General features: G+C 37.0%; 3 protein-coding genes across 3 annotated transcripts; all 3 read left to right on the top strand.

Annotated features, from left to right (window-relative positions):
* The first annotated feature begins 297 nt into the window (after positions 1-297).
* LOC136700212 (golgin subfamily A member 6-like protein 24) lies at positions 298-2,418 on the top strand. The gene is made up of 2 exons (XM_066675493.1): positions 298-2,224; positions 2,394-2,418. Exons 1-2 carry the CDS (start codon positions 306-308, stop codon positions 2,416-2,418), a joined length of 1,944 nt encoding a protein of 647 aa, XP_066531590.1. The 5' UTR covers positions 298-305.
* Positions 2,419-2,519: 101 nt separating this feature from the next.
* Positions 2,520-4,223, top strand: LOC136699230 (golgin subfamily A member 6-like protein 25; the record flags this gene model as incomplete). Its single annotated transcript, XM_066673768.1, has 1 exon — positions 2,520-4,223. A coding segment is annotated over exon 1 (1,656 nt), but the record flags the coding sequence as incomplete, so codon positions are not given.
* Positions 4,224-4,226: 3 nt separating this feature from the next.
* Positions 4,227-21,539, top strand: LOC136700211 (golgin subfamily B member 1-like; the record flags this gene model as incomplete). The annotated part of the gene is made up of 1 exon (XM_066675492.1): positions 4,227-21,539. A coding segment is annotated over exon 1 (17,304 nt), but the record flags the coding sequence as incomplete, so codon positions are not given.
* Positions 21,540-21,542: the final 3 nt, after the last annotated feature.

Genomic DNA, 21,542 nt, shown 5'->3' with positions numbered 1-21,542 from the left:
GAAGAAAGGAAAACACAGAGAAACTACAACTGGACACACAGAATGAAAAACTGAAGTTAGAAGAAATTGCAGCCCAAATTCAAAGAGACAGAGAGAGAAATCACTATCTTGCTGAAGAGATCAAAAATAAAAATGAACTCTTGGATAAGAGGGAATTTGAGATGCAAAAGCAAATGCAGACCATTGAGTTTGATAAAGACATGTTGAATAAGGTAAAAGATGAGCTTGATTCTGCCAAACAAGAGATCCGTAAAACCAAAGAAGATCTTGAAAAACAAGTTGCTGGAGAAAGAAAGAAGTGTGAGATGTGTATGTTAGAGGTACAGGAAAAGTGGGATGATGTGGAACAGATGAATTTGACAATTTCCAAACAGTTAATTGATATTGAAAATGAAAAGGAAAGAATTAGACACAGGCAGCAAGAACTAGATCAAATGCAAGAAGAAATTAGAAACCAACAGAAAGAAATAGATGCTTCAAGAAACACAATTAGTAGTGAAAGGGATTTACTTGACAATAGGAAGGATGTAATTGATCAAAAAGTAAAAGAAATCAACTCTATGCTAAGTCAGGTTCAAGAAGAAAAGAACACACTTGAGTGGCAAAAGGCTGAAATAATGAGAGTCAAAGAAAGAGAAAAGGAAGATCTTCATAGGGAAAGAGAAAAATTGGATTGCTTAATGAAAGAAGTACTTAGTGAGAAAGAGCTAATAGAAAACAACCGACAGTTGCTGAAGATAGATATGGATGATATAGCACAAAAGAAATTAAACTTAGAAAGATCCTTAGAAGACATAAAGCTACAGAAAGAAATGATTAAGCATGAAAAAGACCAGCTGGAACAGGCAACAGCTGAAACACACAAAGAAAGAGAGAGCTTTGAAAAATTTAAACAAGAAAGAGATGGACTTGAGCAGATGCCTGCCTACATTTCAAAGCAAGTCAGTGATATTGAAAATGAAAAGGGACAACTGAGCCTCAGAGAAGATAACCTGAAACAGATGAAGCTAGAGATTACTAAACAACAAAAAGAAACTGATGACTTGAGAAATGTATTAATGATTGAGAAAGCACAGCTTGAAGAGAAATGGAACCAACTTAGTAAACAACAAGAAGAAGTGGATATTATCCTGGATTTTGTAAAGAATGAAAAGAGCAACATTGACAAAGAAAAGACTATAATTCTTGAAGAAAAACAGAAAATAGAAAATGATGCCAAATGTTTATTAAAAAGGGAGTTGGAAAATATGGAGATCCTGAAAAAAGAGTTACTTGATGAAAAGCAGTTATTGGAAAACCAAAAAAAGCAATTATACAAAGACATGGACGAAGTGGAACTACACAAGGCCAGACTGACCAGAGAGTCAGAAGACATTAATCACGAGAGAGAAATTCTCGAGGAGCAGAGGAGCATGCTGGAGAAGATGAAGGTGGAACTGCAAAAACAATTTGAGGACTTTGAAATTCTGAAGCGAGAAACACAGGAGAAAAAAGAGGCCCTTGAGGACATGACTACACAACTTAAAAAAGAGAGGGATAGCTTTGAGACTATGAAAAATGAAAATGAAAGGAAAAATATTCAGCAAATAGAGAATGAACTGAAAAAGCTGACAGAAGAAACACAGCAACAACAACAAGAAATGGATATCCTGAAGGACATGATTATGACGGAGAATAGCCTGTTAGAGGAGAGGCGAGTGAAGATTGATGAGCAACAGAAAGAACTAAATGACATGATGGCATTCACAGAGAAGGAGAAAATGGCTTTTGACAGAGAAAGGACCGAAAAAATGGAAGAAATACAACAAATGGAGAATAGACTGCAGAAAGAAACTGAGCATGTGAATTGTTTGAGGAAAGAGCTGCTTTCTGAACAGGAGATAATTGAAAACAACAGAGAAATGTTAAAGAAGTGTATAGATGACGTGGAAGCAAAGAAAACCGAGGTTGACAGAGAGTTAGACCATATCAGACTTCAGCACCAAACTCTTGAGAACGAGAGGAAAATGTTAGAGGAAATGAAAACAAACGTCCAAAAAGAAGCTAAGAGAATTGAAGTTTTACAGCAAGAGGCACAAGAAGACAAAGAAAGATTGGAAGAATTTGCAGTTCAACTTCAAAATGAGAGAAACAGTATTGATCACCTTGCTGAGGAGACTGAAAGGAAGAAGGAGATTCTAGATGCAATGCAAGTTGACCTTGAAAAGCAGAGGAAAACAAATGAGTTAGAAAAGCATTTGCTTGAAAATGAAAAGAGAGACTTGGAGAAGAGTAAATGGCAGGTGGCAAAATCCAAGGAAGATTTAGAGAATCAAATCTCTGAACAAAAGGAAAACAATGCTTTTGCACTAGCAGAGATTCAAAAAGAGAAAATGTCTCTTAAACACATGCAGGAAACCATCTCCCAACAGCTTGTAGATACTGAAGCTGAAAGGAAGAAAATATCAGACAGAGAAGATGAACTTGTGCAACTCCAGGCAGAAATGAACAATATTCTCCATCAGTTCCAGGATGAAAAGTCCACCACTGAGAGAGAAAAGGGAGAAGTGATTAGAGAGAGAGAACAGATGAAAGCTGAGCGGCAGAGTGAAGCTGAAAAGATTGAGAAACTTAACCAAAAAACACTGAAAGAAAGACAGAGAGTAGAAGAGATGACTGCACAGCTTGAGAGAGAAAGAAATGATGCTGCAAATCTGGCTGAGGAAGCAAAGAGGAAAATGGAAGAGCTGGAAAAAATGTATGTGGAATTTGAAAAAGAGAAGGAGACACTGAAATCTGAGAAAGACAAGTTCAAAATGGAAATCCTTGATCATGAAGACTCTAAGACAGAGCTTGAAAAAGCCAGAGAAAGTCTAGAAAAAGAAATCACTGAACACGAAGAACAAAATAAAAGGACACTGTTAGACCTACAAAACCAGAGAGAGAAACTGGAGCAGATGAGCGTTTACATTTCAAGCCAAGCCAACAATATTGAAAACGAAAAGGAGCAACTGAGACTCAGAAATGATGAGCTGGACCAGATTCAAGTAGAGATTACCAAACAACAAAGAGAAATGGATGTCACCATCAAGACTGAAAAGGCACAACTAATACAGGAGTGGGAAGAACTAAATAAAGAAAAGAAAGTAGTGGAAGAAATGTGGAAATCTGTTGAGACTGAGAAGATAAAGATTGAGAGAGAAAGGTCTGAACTACTTGAAGAGAAAGAAGAAATGGAGATTAACTTGAGGAATGCACTGAAGAGGGAGATGGACAGTGTGGAGCTCCTGAAGAGAAAGTTACTTGATGAAAAAGACATCATGGAAAAGAAGAATGTGTTGTTAGACAGAGACATGGGTGAAGTAGAAGAACACAAGGCCAGACTGACCAGAGAGTCAGAGGACATTAAACATAAGAGAGAAATCCTGGAGGAGGACAAAAACAGGCTGGAGAAGATGAAGGAGGCGCTAGTCAGAGAAGCTGAGAACATTGAGAACATGAGGCTAGACACACAGAAGGAGAGAAGGAAGATGGAGGAAATGAATGCACAAATTCAAAGTGAAAGAGGCATTGTTGACAGAAATGCTGATGAAAACAAAAAGACAAAAGAAGAGCTAAACAATTTGATCACGGAGTTAGAAAAGCAAAGGAAAGCTCTTGAGTCTGATAAAGAGAGCATTGATAAGGAAAAGGAAGAGATTAAAAGCAAGCAAAAAGACATGGATATCTTCAAAAACAGTATTAGTATTGAACGTAATCTGCTTGAACAGAGGAAGGCTGAAATTGATGTACAGGAAAAAGAAATACACACACGTCTTAGTGAACTTCAAGATGAGAAAACCTACCTTCAGAGAGAAAAAGCAGAAATAATGAGAGAAAAAGATGAAATGCACAAGGAAAGAGCAAATATGGAGCTTCTAAGAAAACAAATAATCAGTGAAAAGAATGTAATAGAAAACCAGAAACAAACGATTGAGCGTGAGAAGGAACTCGTGGAAGAAAAAAAGGCAGATCTGCAGAAACAACTCGAGGACTTTGAAAGTATGAAGCGAGAAACACAGGAACAAAAGGAGGCCATTGAGGACATGGCTGCACAACTTCAAAAAGAAAGGGATCATTTTGAGGCTGTTGTGGAGGATGCTAGAAGAAGGAAAGATATCCTAGATAGTACAAGTCAAAAGATAGAACAACAGAGCCAAGCAGTGGAACTAGACAAGGAACTACTTCTACAGGAAAAGTCAGACTTGGAGAAAGTAATGAATGATTTAGCAAGAGTTAAAGAAGAGCTTAATGAACAAATGGAAAGGAATGAGATGGCCTTGTGTAAACTACATCAAGAAAGAGATAATCTTGAGCAGTTCAAGATCAACTTCTCACAACAAATGACCAGTATTGAAAATGAAAGAAAAAATATACAGCACAGAGAGAATGAACTGAAAAAGCTGACAGAAGAAACACAGCAGCAACAACAGGAAATGGATATCCTGAAGGACATGATTATGACGGAGAAGAGCCAGTTAGAGGAGAGGCGAGTGAAGATTGATGAGCAACAGAAAGAACTAAATGACATGAAGACATTCACAGAGAAGGAGAAAATGGCTTTTGACAGAGAAAGAACTGATAAAATGGAAGAAATACAACAAATGGAGAATAGACTGCAGAAAGAAACTGAGCATGTGAATTGTTTGAGGAAAGAGCTGCTTTCTGAACAGGAGATAATTGAAAACGACAGAGAAATGTTAAAGAAGTCTATAGATGACGTGGAAGCAAAGAAAACTGAGGTTGACAGAGAGTTAGACCATATCAGACTTCAGCACCAAACTCTTGAGAGCGAGAGGAAAATGTTAGAGGAAATGAAAACAAACGTCCAAAAAGAAGCTAAGAGAATTGAAGTTTTACAGCAAGAGGCACAAGAAGACAAAGAAAGATTGGAAGAATTTGCAGTTCAACTTCAAAATGAGAGAAAGAGTATTGATCACCTTGCTGAGGAGACTGAAAGGAAGAAGGAGATTCTAGATGCAATGCAAGTTGACCTTGAAAAGCAGAGGAAAACAAATGAGTTAGAAAAGCATTTGCTTGAAAATGAAAAGAGAGACTTGGAGAAGAGTAAATGGCAGGTGGCAAAATCCAAGGAAGATTTAGAGAATCAAATCTCTGAACAAAAGGAAAACAATGCTGTTGCACTTGCAGAGATTCAAAAAGAGAAAATGTCTCTTAAACACATGCAGGAAACCATCTCCCAACAGCTTGTAGATACTGAAACTGAAAGGAAGAAAATATCAGACAGAGAAGATGAACTTGTGCAGCTCCAGGCAGAAATGAATAATATTCTCCATCAGTTCCAGGATGAAAAGTCCACCACTGAGAGAGAAAAGGGAGAAGTGATTAGAGAGAGAGAACAGATGAAAGCTGAGCGGCAGAGTGAAGCTGAAAAGATTGAGAAACTTAACCAAGAAACACTGAAAGAAAGACAGAGAGTAGAAGAGATGGCTGCACAACTTGAGAGAGAAAGAAATGATGCTGCAAATCTGGCCGAGGAAGCAAAGAGGAAAATGGAAGAGCTGGAAAAAATGTATGTGGAATTTGAAAAAGAGAAGGAGACACTGAAATCTGAGAAAGACAAGTTCAAAATGGAAATCCTTGATCACGAGGACTCTAAGACAGAGCTTGAAAAAGCCAGAGAAAGTCTAGAAAAAGAAATCACTGAACACGAAGAACAAAATAAAATGACACTGTTAGACCTACAAAACCAGAGAGAGAAACTGGAGCAGATGAGCGTTTACATTTCAAGCCAAGCCAGCAATATTGAAAATGAAAAGGAGCAACTGAGACTCAGAAATGATGAGCTGGACCAGATTCAAGTAGAGATTACCAAACAACAAAGAGAAATGGATGTCACCATCAAGTCTGAAAAGGCACAACTAATACAGGAGTGGGAGGAACTGAATAAAGAAAAGAAAGTAGTGGAAGAAATGTGGAAATCTGTTGAGACTGAGAAGATAAAGATTGAGAGAGAAAGGTCTGAACTACTTGAAGAGAAAGAAGAAATGGAGATTAACTTGAGGAATGCACTGAAGAGGGAGATGGACAGTGTGGAGCTCCTGAAGAGAAAGTTACTTGATGAAAAAGACATCATGGAAAAGAAGAATGTGTTGTTAGACAGAGACATGGGTGAAGTAGAAGAACACAAGGCCAGACTAACCAGAGAGTCAGAGGACATTAAACATAAGAGAGAAATCCTGGAGGAGGACAAAAACAGGCTGGAGAAGATGAAGGAGGCGCTAGTCAGAGAAGCTGAGAACATTGAGAACATGAGGCTAGACACACAGAAGGAGAGAAGGAAGATGGAGGGAATGAATGCACAAATTCAAAGTGAAAGAGGCATTGTTGACAGAATTGCTGATGAAAACAAAAAGACAAAAGAAGAGCTAAACAATTTGATCACGGAGTTAGAAAAGCAAAGGAAAGCTCTTGAGTCTGATATAGAGAGCATTGATAAGGAAAAGGAAGAGATTAAAAGCAAGCAAAAAGACATGGATGTCTTCAAAAACAATATTAGTATTGAACGTAATCTGCTTGAACAGAGGAAGGCTGAAATTGATGTACAGGAAAAAGAAATACACACACGTCTTAGTGAACTTCAAGATGAGAAAACCTACCTTCAGAGAGAAAAAGCAGAAATAATGAGAGAAAAAGATGAAATGCACAAGGAAAGAGCAAATATGGAGCTTCTAAGAAAACAAATAATCAGTGAAAAGAATGTAATAGAAAACCAGAAACAAACGATTGAGCGTGAGAAGGAACTCGTGGAAGAAAAAAAGGCAGATCTGCAGAAACAACTCGAGGACTTTGAAAGTATGAAGCGAGAAACACAGGAACAAAAGGAGGCCATTGAGGACATGGCTGCACAACTTCAAAAAGAGAGGGATCATTTTGAGGCTGTTGTGGAGGATGCTAGAAGAAGGAAAGAAGTCCTAGATAGTACAAGTCAAGAGATAGAACAACAGAGCCAAGCAGTGGAACTAGACAAGGAACTACTTCTACAGGAAAAGTCAGACTTGGAGAAAGTAATGAATGATTTAGCAAGAGTTAAAGAAGAGCTTAATGAACAAATGGAAAGGAATGAGATGGCCTTGCGTAAACTACATCAAGAAAGAGATAATCTTGAGCAGTTCAAGATCAACTTCTCACAACAAATGACCAGTATTGAAAATGAAAAAAAAAATATACAGCACAGAGAGAATGAACTGAAAAAGCTGACAGAAGAAACACAGCAGCAACAACAAGAAATGGATATCCTGAAGGACATGATTATGACGGAGAAGAGCCAGTTAGAGGAGAGGCGAGTGAAGAGTGATGAGCTACAGAAAGAACTAAATGACATGAAGGCATTCACAGAAAAGGAGAAAATGGCTTTTGACAGAGAAAAGACCGAAAAAATGGAAGAAATACAACAAATAGAGAATAGACTGCAGAAAGAAACTGAGCATGTGAATTGTTTGAGGAAAGAGCTGCTTTCTGAACAGGAGAGAATTGAAAAGAACAGAGAATGGTTAAAGAAGTGTATAGATGACGTGGAAGCAAAGAAAACTGAGGTTGACAGAGAGTTAGACCATATCAGACTTCAGCACCAAACTCTTGAGAACGAGAGGAAAATGTTAGAGGAAATGAAAACAAACGTCCAAAAAGAAGCTAAGAGAACTGAAGTTTTACAGCAAGAGGCACAAGAAGACAAAGAAAGATTGGAAGAATTTGCAGTTCAACTTCAAAATGAGAGAAAGAGTATTGATCACCTTGCTGAGGAGACTGAAAGGAAGAAGGAGATTCTAGATGCAATGCAAGTGGACCTTGAAAAGCAGAGGAATACAACTGAGTTAGAAAAGTGTTTGCTTGAAAATGAAAAGAGAGACTTGGAGAAGAGTAAATTGCAGGTGGCAAAATACAAGGAAGATTTAGAGAATCAAATCTCTGAACAAAAGGAAAACAATGCTGTTGCACTTGCAGAGATACAAAAAGAGAAAATGTCTCTTAAACACATGCAGGAAACCATCTCCCAACAGCTTGTAGATACTGAAACTGAAAGGAAGAAAATATCAGACAGAGAAGATGAACTTGTGAAACTCCAGGCAGAGGCCCTCACACAACAGAAAGAGATGGAAGACCTGAAAGATACCATCAAGCTAGAAATGAATCAGCTTGAACAGAGACAGGCTTACTTGGACCAGCTCCAGAATGAGGTGGATGATTTAATGGAGTTTACCAAGAATGAAATGAGCAATGTTGAAAAAGAAAGAGCTGAACTATTTGAACACAGACAAAGCATGGAGAGCAGTCTGAAAGCTACACTTAAAATTGAGTTACAACATGTGGAGCAACTAAAGAAGGATCTACTTGCTGAAACTGAACTTGTTTTAGAAACCAGACAGACACTGCTTAAAGATAAACAAGATATTGAGTTGAGCAAAGCCAACATACATAGAGAGTTAGAAGATATCAAAATGCAGAGAAAGATTAATTCAGATGAGAATGAACTGTTGCAGACGTTGAAGGCTGATTTGCAGAGTGAAGGTCAGGATAGTAAGAAGTTACAGCAACAGTTAGAGAATGATAAACAGAAGATTGAAGAGTCAGCAGCTCAACTTCAAAAAGAAAGAGAACAACTGGAAAAGCAGAAACAATCATTTGAATTTGAAAAGGCTACAGCTGAAATGGTAAAACAAGAACTGATGGAGAAAATGACTGAGATGGTGAAAGCCAGAGAAGATCTGGAGAAACAAAAACAGCTCATGGAAAGTGAAATGGGAACTGAAATTCAGAAAAAGCTTAAAGAAGTAGATGACATGAAGAATATTGTCTTAATGGAGAAGAACAAGTTAGAACAGGAGCAAAGTGATTTGAATCAGCAACTTCAAGAAGTGAATGATATGATGGAGTCTATCAGAATGGAAAGAAGTGTTCTGCATGATGAGAAGAAGCATTTTGAGAAAGAAAGGCATGAAATAATTGAGCAGAATCAGAAAATGGAGAACAATCTGCAAAATGCAATAAAAATGGAAAGAGAAAATTTTGAGCAACAGAAGAAAGAACTGCTTGATGAAAAGGAACTCATTGATAACAGCAACAAAATATTGCAGAACCTTATAACTGATGCTGAACAAAAGAAATTGGAACTTGATAGGCAGTTGGATGACATAAGGAAAGTAAAAGCTGACCTGCAACGAGAGTTAGCGGACACTGAAAAGCTAAAGCAAGAAACAAAGAAAGAAAAAGAGAATGTGTCTGAAATGGTAGTGCAGGTTCAGAAACAGAGAGACCAAATTAATCAGTTCACAGAAGAAAATAGAAATACGAAAGACATTCTCATTGGGATGCAAAATGACATTGAAGAACAAAGACAAGCAATTCAGTCTGATAACGATTTGCTAGAACAATTAAAACAAAAATTGGACAAAGACAAGGAAGACATCACTGCAGAAAGACAAAAGATTGAGGTGACTCTGGCCGGGATACAGAAAGAGAAACACACTATTGAAGTGATGAATCTAAACATCTCTAGACAATTAAGCGATATTGAAAATGAAAAAGGTAATATATGCCTCAGGCAAAATGAACTGGAAAGATGGGAATCTGAGATTCAGAAACAACAAAGGGAAATTGATAATTCAAGAAATACTGTTTTGAAAGAACTGGATAATCTCCAGAAGGTACGCAGTGAAATTGATCAGAGGCAGAAAGAATTAGATGATGATTTGGAGTTCATCAGAACGGAGAAGCACAACCTTGACAAAGACAGAGCTGAAATACTGGAACAGAAACAGAAAGTAGACCGATGTCTGAGTGATGCTCTTAAGAGCAAGGAAGAAAATAAGCTTCTGAAGATAGAGCTGTTAGATGCTAAAGAAGCAATTAAGTATGAGAAAAATGAGATGCAAAAGATGGCCACTGCACTTGCAAGAGATACTGTTGTTTTTGAGAAGCTAAAGCTAGCCACAGACCATGAAAAAAAGCAATTAGAAGAAATGGAAGCAGATCTCCAGAATAAAATGGACAAACTAAGCAGTCTTGAGGCAGTCAACAGAAAGAAGGAAGAGGAACTGGATATGTTGAATATTGAGATGGAAGAGCAGAGAAAAGAAATACTGTCTGAGAAGACTGTACTTGAAAACGAAAAAGAAACCCTTGTTAGAGAAAGAGAATATGTTATGGCTAAAAATACAGAACTGGAGAAAGCAGAATATGCTCTTGATCTGATGAAAGTTAATATATCAAGAGAAAAACAAAATCTTGAGAAAGAAAAAGCAGGTCTTGACTCCAAAGAACAAGAAATAAAACTGGAGATGGAAGAGCTTGCTCGTGTGCAAAATGAAATAGGGAAACAGAAAAAAGAACTTGAAGACAAAATGCAAAAAACAAAACGTGAGATGGGAGAAATGATTTTTATGAAGATTGAAATTGACAGTAGCAAGAAAGAACTTGATCAGAAGATAAGACAGGCAACACGAAAGCAAGATGAAGTGGAGAAAATGAGGGCAGAGATTGAAAGTGCCAGAGAAAAACTGCAAAAGGAAAGAGACATGGTCAATATGGAAAAGCATGAGTTGGAACAATTAAAAGCAGATTTGCAGGAAGCCAGACAAGAATTTCAGCTCAGCAAGGAGGAGGAAGACGAAGAGTTAGAGGGAAAAGAGCAGATAAACGCTGAATTACTAAGGCTAAGTCAAGAAATTGAAAGATCTAGATATGTGGTGCAGAAAACTAGTCGTGAGATTGTAATCAAGATGGAGAGCACAAAAATGAAGGCAGGTGAATTCCAGCAAATGAATGTAGAGATGCAAAAGCTGCTTCAGGAAATTGAAGAAATTACTGTGGTTTTGAACAAAATAAATAATGAAGTGAAGACAATGAGAAAGCAGAAAGAAGAACTTGAAGTCTTAAAGAGAGAAATCGAGACAGAAAAACATCAAATGAATAATAACTTTGAACAACAGGCAACTGAGTTAAAGAAAGCACAATTGCAGATAGAAAACAAGGTAGAAGAGATCAATAAAAGTAGAACTGATCTGGAGAAACAAAGACAGGAGATAGAACTTGAAAAACAAAAGATATATGATCAGAAACAATTGCTAGGAAAAGATGAGACTGATCTAGAGATAAAATCTGAACTCGTGGACAGCCTCTTAGAGGAGGCATCATGGAAGATGGAAAGAGAAGGAACTGAGAGTGAGGAGGTTAAAATACTAGATTCAGAAAAGCTAATGACAGGAATGGAAGCACTGAGCTTGGATGATGTTAAAGATCTGATTTCTGTCCCAGAAACAGATGACAGTGAAATGGAGAAACAGCCCCAAATAAAAGCTGAGTTGCAAATACAGATAATGGAACCTGAAGAGATTGAAGCAGGCGCTAATGGTGGAAAGGATGTGGTGAAACAAGTTATGTCTGAGATCCTGAAGCCAAAGGAAGAGGATGAAAGGCAGCAAACAACATTTTTTAGTTTGGAAATGGAAGAGATTAATAGGCAGAAACAAGAATTGGATGACAAGGTTCAAAAAGCAACACGTGAGATGGGAGAGCTGGAACTGATGAGGTCTGAGATAAGTATGGAGAAGAAAGAGCTAAATCAGAAGATGAGACAGATAATGAGAATGAAAGATGAGATGGAAAGGACAAAGACAGAGATAGAAAAGGCCAGGGAAGGGTTACAAATGGAGCAGGAGACAATTGAAAAAAAGACAGAGGAGCTGGAAGAAATGAGAGATGATATTTACAGAGCAAGAGATGAATTTCAACTCTTAATGGAGGAGGATATAGGTCTAGAAGGGGAGGCGGAGACAAGTGCACAGATACAGAGAATGATCTTGGAGGTTGTGAGAATTAGAAACCTGTTAGAGAATTTGAAGATTGAGCTGGAACAGAGGTTGAAAGAGAGCAAAACTGAGATGGAGGAAAAAGAGAAACTGAACAGTGAGATCCAGAGGCTGATTCAAGAAATTGGAATAATAAGAGAAAACCTTGGAAAGATGAACGAAGAAATTGAAACTACTAGAAGAGAGCGGAAAGAGGCAGAAATGCTGAGAGGAGAATATGAGAAGCAGAGGCAACAAATAGAGAACATGAGAGCAAAAATGCAGCAGGATAAGAATGAGCTTGAAAAACTGAAGGAGGATATAAACAAAGAACAGGAGCATATGGACAAGGACTTTCAACTTCATAAGAGGAAAACTGCAGAGGATTCAGCAGAAAAACTGGAAGATACGTATGCACTGCAAATACAAAAGCAAAAGGAAGAAGTTGCACGAGTCACTGAAGATCTGCAGAAATGTAACAATGACCTAGCACTGGTACTTGGAGATACACATAAACAGAGGGAAACTGCCAAAGAGTTACAAAGCCTTATCGAAGAGAAGAAAGGTGAGCTGGATCTGATTAATTTGGAGCTATGGAGGAGAAGTGAAATTCTTGAAGAGCAGAAATCTGAAACAGAAAATGAAAGAAGGTTTATGGCAGAAATTGAGAAAAGGAAGGAGGCTCTTGAACAAATGAATGTTGAAGTACTAAGACAGAAGCAAGCAGCAGAAAAAGAGAGAGAAAACATTAGGCTTGAAAAACAAGACTGCGACCGTTTGAAAGCTGAAGTACAAAAGCAGAAATATGATGTGGAATTATTAAGAAATGGCACAGTTTTGGAAAAAAATAGGCTACAACAGGTTCAAGATGAAATTGATAGACAAAAGCAAGACTTGAGTTATAAGAGTGAGGCAATTGAAAAAGAATGGAGAAAACTTGAAAAGGAGAAATCTGAACTGGAAAGATTGAAAAATGAAATGGAGGGCACAGTTAAAGAGAGTACTCAAAGGGAACAAGAAAATCTAGAACAACTAAGATGTGAAATAATCAGAGAAAAACAGGAAGCTGAAAAAATGAAGGACCTGGCCAACAAGGAAAGAGATGAATTTAAACAAAAAGAAGCCAGTTTGGAAGAACACATGAAAGAAATCAGCATCTTGAAAGAAAACCTTGAAAAAGAGAAGATGGAACTGGAAAAGACCAAAAGTGAGCTTCAGATTAGATGTGAAACCATTGAGAATATGATGCAGGGAGCACAAGAAGAAAGGGCTCATCTTGAAGACATGACACTAAAACTTCAACAGGAAAAAGATCATATTGAAAATGTTACTGCAGAAATTACAAATAAGAAAAAAGACTTAGATATACTGAGCAAAGAAATGCAACATGAGCAGAATAAATTGGACAGTGACAGGGCTATGCATGAAAAAGAAAAGAATTATCTTCAGCTCAAAAAGACTGAGTTGGAGAGACAAATAGTAGACCAGGAAAATAAGTTCATAAATCTCAAAGAGATTAATGAAATCATGAGGAAAGAGATTGAGGTGGAGAGGGAAAGTCTAAAACAGATGCAGGAAGAAATTCTGAATGAAAGGAATGAACTTAAAAAAGAAAAGGAACTCATGGATTTCCAGAGGAATGAACTGCTTGCATTACAAGTAAAATTACAAAAACAACAAGATGGAGCAAAATGCATGGAGAAAACAATAATGAAAGAGAGAAGCCAGCTGGACGAGATGCAAGCTGATATACAAAAAACTAAACAGGGACTTCAAATTGATCTGGAAAAGGAAAGGTCTGTAAATGAAGAAAACAGGCAACAACTGTTGAAAATGGAGGAAATGTTAGAAAAGGAAAAGAAGGCATATCAGAATCTTTTGGAAGCTGTACAGAAGGAAAAAGAGCAGACTGAGACACACAGAATTCTCTTAAGTCAGGAACTTGAAGATATTGAAAACATTAAAGACAGTCTGGAACAAGAGAAAAAAGAGCTGCAGCTTGAGAAACAAAAAATACTGACAGCAGAAGTAGTTTTACAGCAGAAAACAGAGGTACTGCAACAGATGGAAAGTGAAATCAAACAGGACAAAAAGCAACAAGAAAGCTTACAAGCTGAGATTCAGATGGAGAAAGAGAAAATGGATGAAAATATGAAAATATTAGAAACTCAGAGGCTGGAAATGGAAAATCAGCAGCTATTACTGAATACACTAAAGGACGAAATTGAAATAGAACAGCAAAATATTAATGAAGTCAGACAAGAGCAGGAGAGGACAAGAGTCTGGCTTCAGGGAGAAGCTGACAGAGCGAAGAACATAATGCATATTAATGTAAAAGAAAAGGCAGTAATAGAAGAAATGGCAGTTGAACTAATAAACAAGAAGGAGGAAATCAAATGTCTTACTCTAGAAGCTGATATAAAACTGAGAGAACAAGAGAGGATAGTCAATGAGATTGCCAGGCAGAAGAAAGGACTGTCAGAAAAACAACACTTGATTGACAAGGAGATGATTGAGCTAGAAAAGACTGAGAATGACATAAAAAATCAAAGGAAAGCCCTGGAAAATCAAAAGAATGAGATACAACAAGAAAAGCTAGAAATAAACAAGATGGAGAACGCAGTGAACAAACTAAAACAGGAGCTGGACAAAAGGGAAGCCCAACTGGATTTAGAAAAAGAGCAGATGAATACTGAAAAGCAAACATTGTTTAATGAGAAAATACAACTGGAACTTGCAAAAGGCAAGACAAAAATAGAAATTGAGAATCTAATGAAGGAGAAAAATGAGCACAGGGAACAGGTGAAGGAAATGAGAATGGAACTTCAGAAAGAAAAAGAAGACAACAGAGCATTCAGTGATGAAATTAAAAGGAAGCAGACTGAACTAGAAAAAAAATTATCAGAACTGGCCCAAAAAACTCTAGAGATGGACACAGAGAAAGCTGTTTTTGAGCAAGAGAAGAATGGCATTAAAAAGACTTTGCTGGATTTACAGAAAAGAGGTGAAGAGCTGGAACAGCAAATAACACAGCATGAAGAAAAGATGACTATAGACAAAATGGCAGTAGACAAACAGAGAAAAGCACTAGAAGAAGAAGTAAGAACAATTACACAGAAATGGAAAGAATTAGATGTTGTTAAAGAGCAAATCCAAAAAGAAAAAGATGAAAATGAGGACATCAAAAGGAAGATCATGACTGAAAAACTGTTAGTTGAACAAACAAAAAGTGAAATAAATGAGGAAAAGCAAAACCTAGAAGACAATTTGAAGAAGATGATGGAGGAGAAAAGTGATCAAGAAAGTATAAGAAAGGAACTGGAAGCTCAATGTCAACAAATGGAAGACATCAGAGAGAGAATGAAGCAGGAGAGAGAGGAACTTGATCAGTTGATGAATGAAATACAGATGGAGAAGAAAGATGTAGAAAATGAAAAGTACATTACAGATCATTTCAAAAAGGAGTTAGAAGAAATGAAAAGCAATTTACAGTTAGAATATGATGAGATTGCACTTGAAAAACAAAAGATAAAGAATGAGAGAAAAGCTTTAGAACAATCACATGCTGCTGTACAGAGAGAAATTGAAGACATGAGAAATGCTTTGGAGGAGGCCTCAACTGACAGAGAAAAACTGGACAAGACCCTGATGGAATTAGAAACAGAGAAAGAGAAGTATGACATTCTTCTTGAAGAAACCCAAAACAGGAAAGATGAACTGGAAGAGATGGCTTCTGAAATAGCAAAACAAAACAAAGACTTAGAAACAAAGAAAAGTGTTCTTGAGAAGGAGAAACATGACACTGAAATAAAATGGCTGGAGTTACAGAAGAGAGGTGAAGAGCTGGAACTGCAGATAACACAACATGAAGAAAGGGTGAACATGGACAAGATAGCAGTAGATGAAGAGAGGAAAACACTAGAGGAAGAAATGACAAGAACTACACTGGAGATGAAAGAACTGGACGTTCTTAAAGAACAAATCAAAAAAGAAAATGATGAAATGGAGGACATCAAAAAGCAGATAATGACAGATAAACTCTCACTTGACCAAAGAGCAAGTGAAATAAATGAAGAAAAACTATTTGTAGAGGACAGTATGAGGAAGATGATGGAGGAAAGAAATTATCTGGAAAACATGAAAAGGCAACTGGAAGCTCGACGTCATCAAATGGAAGACAACAGAGAGAGAATGAAGCAGGAGAGAGAGGAACTTGATCAGTTGATGAATGAAATTCAGATGCAGAAGAAAGATGTGGAAAATGAAAAGTACATTACAGATCATTTGAAGAAGGAGTTAGAAGACATGAAAAACAACTTACAGGTAGAATATGATGAGATTGCGCTTGAAAAACAAAAGATGAAGAATGAGAGAAAGGCTTTAGAACAATCACATGCTGCTGTACAGAGAGAAATTGAAGACATTAGAAATGCTTTGGAGAAGGCCTCAACTGACAGAGAAAAACTGGACAAGACCCTGATGGAATTAGAAACAGACAAAGAGAAGTATAACATTCTTCTTGAAGAAACCCAAAACAGGAAAGATGAACTGGAAGAGATGGCTTCTGAAATAGCAAAACAAAACAAAGACTTAGAAACAAAGAAAAGTGTTCTTGAGAAGGAGAAACATGACACTGAAATAAAATGGCTGGAGTTACAGAAGAGAGGTGAAGAGCTGGAACTGCAGATTACACAACATAAAGAAAGGGTGAACATGGACAAGATGGAAATGGATGAACAGAGGGAAGCACTAGTAAAAGAAATGATGGAAATCACAAGACAGAAACAAGAGACAGAAAAGGAAAGAGATCACATGCTGAAGGAGAGGAATGAACTCGAAATTCTGAAAGAACAAATACAGCAAGGAAAAAATGAACTAGAAGAAGTCAAAAACAAGATGCTTACTTCTGAAGTTTTGCTTCGTCAAAAACAATCTGAAATAAATGAACGAAAGGAAATTCTGGAGGCCAGTTTGAGGAAGACCATGGAGGAAAGAAATGATCTGGAAAACATAAGAAGGGAACTGGAAACTCAACGTCATCAAATGGAAGACAACATCAGAGAGAGAATGAAGCAGGAGAGAGAGGAACTTGATCAGTTGATGAATGAAATACAGATGGAGAAGAAAGCTGTGGAAAACAAAATGTACATTACAGATCATTTGATGAAGGAGTTAGAAGAAATGAAAAGCAATTTACAAGTAGAATATGATGAGATTAAGTTTGAAAAACAAAAGTTGGAGAATGAAAGAACAGCTTTTGATGAGATAAAGGAGACTCTGCAGAAAGAATGTGAGGATATGAAGAGTGCACTGGTAACGGCCAAAGTGGAAAAAGAAATACTGGACAAGACCCTGATGGAATTAGAAACAGACAAAGAGAAGTATAACATTCTTCTTGAAGAAACCCAAAACAGGAAAGATGAAGTAGAGAAGATGGCTGCTGAAATAGAAAAGCAAAACCAAGATATAGAGACACAGAAAGCTCTTGTTGAGAAAGAGAAACATGACACTGAAAATAAATTGCTGGAGTTACAGAAGAGAGGTGAAGAGTTAGAAATCCACATTACACAACATAACGAAAGGGTGAACATGGACCAGATGGCAGTAGAAAAAGAGAGGAAAGCACTAAAAGAGGAAATGACAGAAATAACAAGACAGAAACAAACAACTGAAAAAGAAAAGAATGAGCTTCATAAGAAGATGAAAGACTTATACGTCCTAAAAGAACAAATACAACAAGAAAAGGATGAGATCAAACAAATTAAAAACAAAATGCTCACTGCTGAAGTTTTGCTTCGCCAAAAAGAATCAGAAATAAATGAACAAAATGAAATTCTGGAGGCAAGTCTGAGGAAGACAATGGAAGAAAGAAATGATCTGGAAAACATGAGAAGGGAACTGGAAGCTCAACGTCATCAAATGGAAGACAACATCAGAGAGAGAATGAAGCAGGAGAGAGAGGAACTTGATCAGTTGATGAATGAAATACAAATTGAGAAGAAAGCTGTGGAAAATGAAAAGTACATTACAGATCATTTGAAGAAGGAGTTAGACGAAATGAAAAGTAACTTACAGGTAGAATATGATGAGATTGTGCTTGAAAAACAAAATATGAAGAATGAGAGAAAGGCTTTAGAACAATCACATGCTGCTGTACAGAGAGAAATTGAAGACATGAGAAATGCTTTGGAGGAGGCCTCAACTGACAGAGAAAAACTGGACAAGACCCTGATGGAATTAGAAACAGACAAAGAGAAGTATTATATTCTTCTTGAAGAAACCCAAAACAGGAAAGATGAACTGGAAGAGATGGCTTCTGAAACAGCAAAACAAAACAAAGACTTAGAAACAAAGAAAAGTGTTCTTGAGAAGGAGAAACATGACACTGAAATAAAATGGCTGGAGTTACAGAAGAGAGGTGAAGAGCTGGACCTTCAGATAACACAACATGAAGAAAGGGTGAACATGGACAAGATAGCAGTAGATGAAGAGAGGAAAACACTAGAGGAAGAAATGACAAGAACTACACTGGAGATGAAAGAACTGGACGTTCTTAAAGAACAAATCAAAAAAGAAAATGATGAAATGGAGGACATCAAAAAGAAGATAATGACAGATAAACTCTCACTTGACCAAAGAGCAAGTGAAATAAATGAAGAAAAACTATTTGTAGAGGACAGTATGAGGAAGATGATGGAGGAAAGAAATTATCTGGAAAACATGAAAAGGCAACTGGAAGCTCGACGTCATCAAATGGAAGACAACAGAGAGAGAATGAAGCAGGAGAGAGAGGAACTTGATCAGTTGATGAATGAAATTCAGATGCAGAAGAAAGATGTGGAAAATGAAAAGTACATTACAGATAATTTGAAGAAGGAGTTAGAAGACATGAAAAACAACTTACAGGTAGAATATGATGAGATTGCGCTTGAAAAACAAAAGATGAAGAATGAGAGAAAGGCTTTAGAACAATCACATGCTGCTGTACAGAGAGAAATTGAAGACATTAGAAATGCTTTGGAGAAGGCCTCAACTGACAGAGAAAAACTGGACAAGACCCTGATGGAATTAGAAACAGACAAAGAGAAGTATAACATTCTTCTTGAAGAAACCCAAAACAGGAAAGATGAACTGGAAGAGATGGCTTCTGAAATAGCAAAACAAAACAAAGACTTAGAAACAAAGAAAAGTGTTCTTGAGAAGGAGAAACATGACACTGAAATAAAATGGCTGGAGTTACAGAAGAGAGGTGAAGAGCTGGAACTGCAGATTACACAACATAAAGAAAGGGTGAACATGGACAAGATGGAAATGGATGAACAGAGGGAAGCACTAGTAAAAGAAATGATGGAAATCACAAGACAGAAACAAGAGACAGAAAAGGAAAGAGATCACATGCTGAAGGAGAGGAATGAACTCGAAATTCTGAAAGAACAAATACAGCAAGGAAAAAATGAACTAGAAGAAGTCAAAAACAAGATGCTTACTTCTGAAGTTTTGCTTCGTCAAAAACAATCTGAAATAAATGAACGAAAGGAAATTCTGGAGGCCAGTTTGAGGAAGACCATGGAGGAAAGAAATGATCTGGAAAACATGAGAAGGGAACTGGAAACTCAACGTCATCAAATGGAAGACAACATCAGAGAGAGAATGAAGCAGGAGAGAGAGGAACTTGATCAGTTGATGAATGAAATACAGATGGAGAAGAAAGCTGTGGAAAACAAAATGTACATTACAGATCATTTGATGAAGGAGTTAGAAGAAATGAAAAGCAACTTACAAGTAGAATATGATGAGATTAAGTTTGAAAAACAAAAGTTGGAGAATGAAAGAACAGCTTTTGATGAGATAAAGGAGACTCTGCAGAAAGAATGTGAGGATATGAAGAGTGCACTGGTAACGGCCAAAGTGGAAAAAGAAATACTGGACAAGACCCTGATGGAATTAGAAACAGACAAAGAGAAGTATAACATTCTTCTTGAAGAAACCCAAAACAGGAAAGATGAAGTAGAGAAGATGGCTGCTGAAATAGAAAAGCAAAACCAAGATATAGAGACACAGAAAGCTCTTGTTCAGAAAGAGAAACATGACACTGAAAATAAATTGCTGGAGTTACAGAAGAGAGGTGAAGAGTTAGAAATCCACATTACACAACATAACGAAAGGGTGAACATGGACCAGATGGCAGTAGAAAAAGAGAGGAAAGCACTAAAAGAGGAAATGACAGAAATAACAAGACAGAAACAAACAACTGAAAAAGAAAAGAATGAGCTTCATAAGAAGATGAAAGACTTATACGTCCTAAAAGAACAAATACAACAAGAAAAGGATGAGATCAAACAAATTAAAAACAAAATGCTCACTGCTGAAGTTTTGCTTCGCCAAAAAGAATCAGAAATAAATGAACAAAATGAAATTCTGGAGGCAAGTCTGAGGAAGACAATTGAAGAAAGAAATGATCTGGAAAACATGAGAAGGGAACTGGAAGCTCAACGTCATCAAATGGAAGACAACATCAGAGAGAGAATGAAGCAGGAGAGAGAGGAACTTGATCAGTTGATGAATGAAATACAAATTGAGAAGAAAGATGTGGAAAATGAAAAGTACATTACAGATCATTTGAAGAAGGAGTTAGACGAAATGAAAAGTAACTTACAGGTAGAATATGATGAGATTGCGCTTGAAAAACAAAATATGAAGAATGAGAGAAAGGCTTTAGAACAATCACATGCTGCTGTACAGAGAGAAATTGAAGACATGAGAAATGCTTTGGAGGAGGCCTCAACTGACAGAGAAAAACTGGACAAGACCCTGATGGAATTAGAAACAGAGAAAGAGAAGTATAGCATTCTTCTTGAAGAAACCCAAAACAGGAAAGATGAACTGGAAGAGATGGCTTCTGAAATAGCAAAACAAAACAAAGACTTAGAAACAAAGAAAAGTGTTCTTGAGAAGGAGAAACATGACACTGAAATAAAATGGCTGGAGTTACAGAAGAGAGGTGAAGAGCTGGAACTGCAGATTACACAACATAAAGAAAGGGTGAACGTGGACAAGATAGCAGTAGATGAAGAGAGGAAAACACTAGAGGAAGAAATTACAAGAACTACACTGGAGATGAAAGAACTGGACATTCTTAAAGAACAAATCAAAAAAGAAAATGATGAAATGGAGGACATCAAAAAGAACATAATGTCAGATAAACTCTCACTTGACCAAAGAGCAAGTGAAATAAATGAAGAAAAACTATTTGTAGAGGACAGTATGAGGAAGATGATGGAGGAAAGAGATGATCTGGAAAACATGAGAAGAGACCTGGAAACTCAACGTCATCAAATGGAAGACAACATCAGAGAGAGAATGAAGCAGGAGAGAGAGGAACTTGATCAGTTGATGAATGAAATACAAATTGAGAAGAAAGATGTGGAAAATGAAAAGTACATTACAGATCATTTGATGAAGGAGTTAGAAGAAATGAAAAGCAACTTACAAGTAGAATATGATGAGATTAAGTTTGAAAAACAAAAGTTGGAGAATGAAAGAACAGCTTTTGATGAGATAAAGGAGACTCTGCAGAAAGAAAGTGAGGATATGAAGAGTGCACTGGTAACGGCCAACGTCGAAAGAGAAAAACTGGACAAGACCCTGATGGAATTAGAAACAGAGAAAGAGAAGTATAGCATTCTTCTTGAAGAAACCCAAAACAGGAAAGATGAA

Source organism: Hoplias malabaricus, chromosome 6 (assembly GCF_029633855.1).
Source record: "Hoplias malabaricus isolate fHopMal1 chromosome 6, fHopMal1.hap1, whole genome shotgun sequence".
NCBI lineage: Eukaryota > Metazoa > Chordata > Actinopteri > Characiformes > Erythrinidae > Hoplias > Hoplias malabaricus.
Note: the sequence above shows the minus strand (reverse complement) of the source record. Positions and strands in the feature narration are given on the sequence as shown.

Coding starts and splice junctions, on each gene's coding strand:
- LOC136700212 (XM_066675493.1), top strand. CDS start 306: ATGTGTATGTTAGAGGTACAGGAAAAGTGGGATGATGTGGAACAGATG. Junction 2,225..2,393: donor AAGCAGAGGAAAACAAATGA/GTTAGAAAAGCA, acceptor AAACACATGCAG/GAAACCATCTCCCAACAGCT.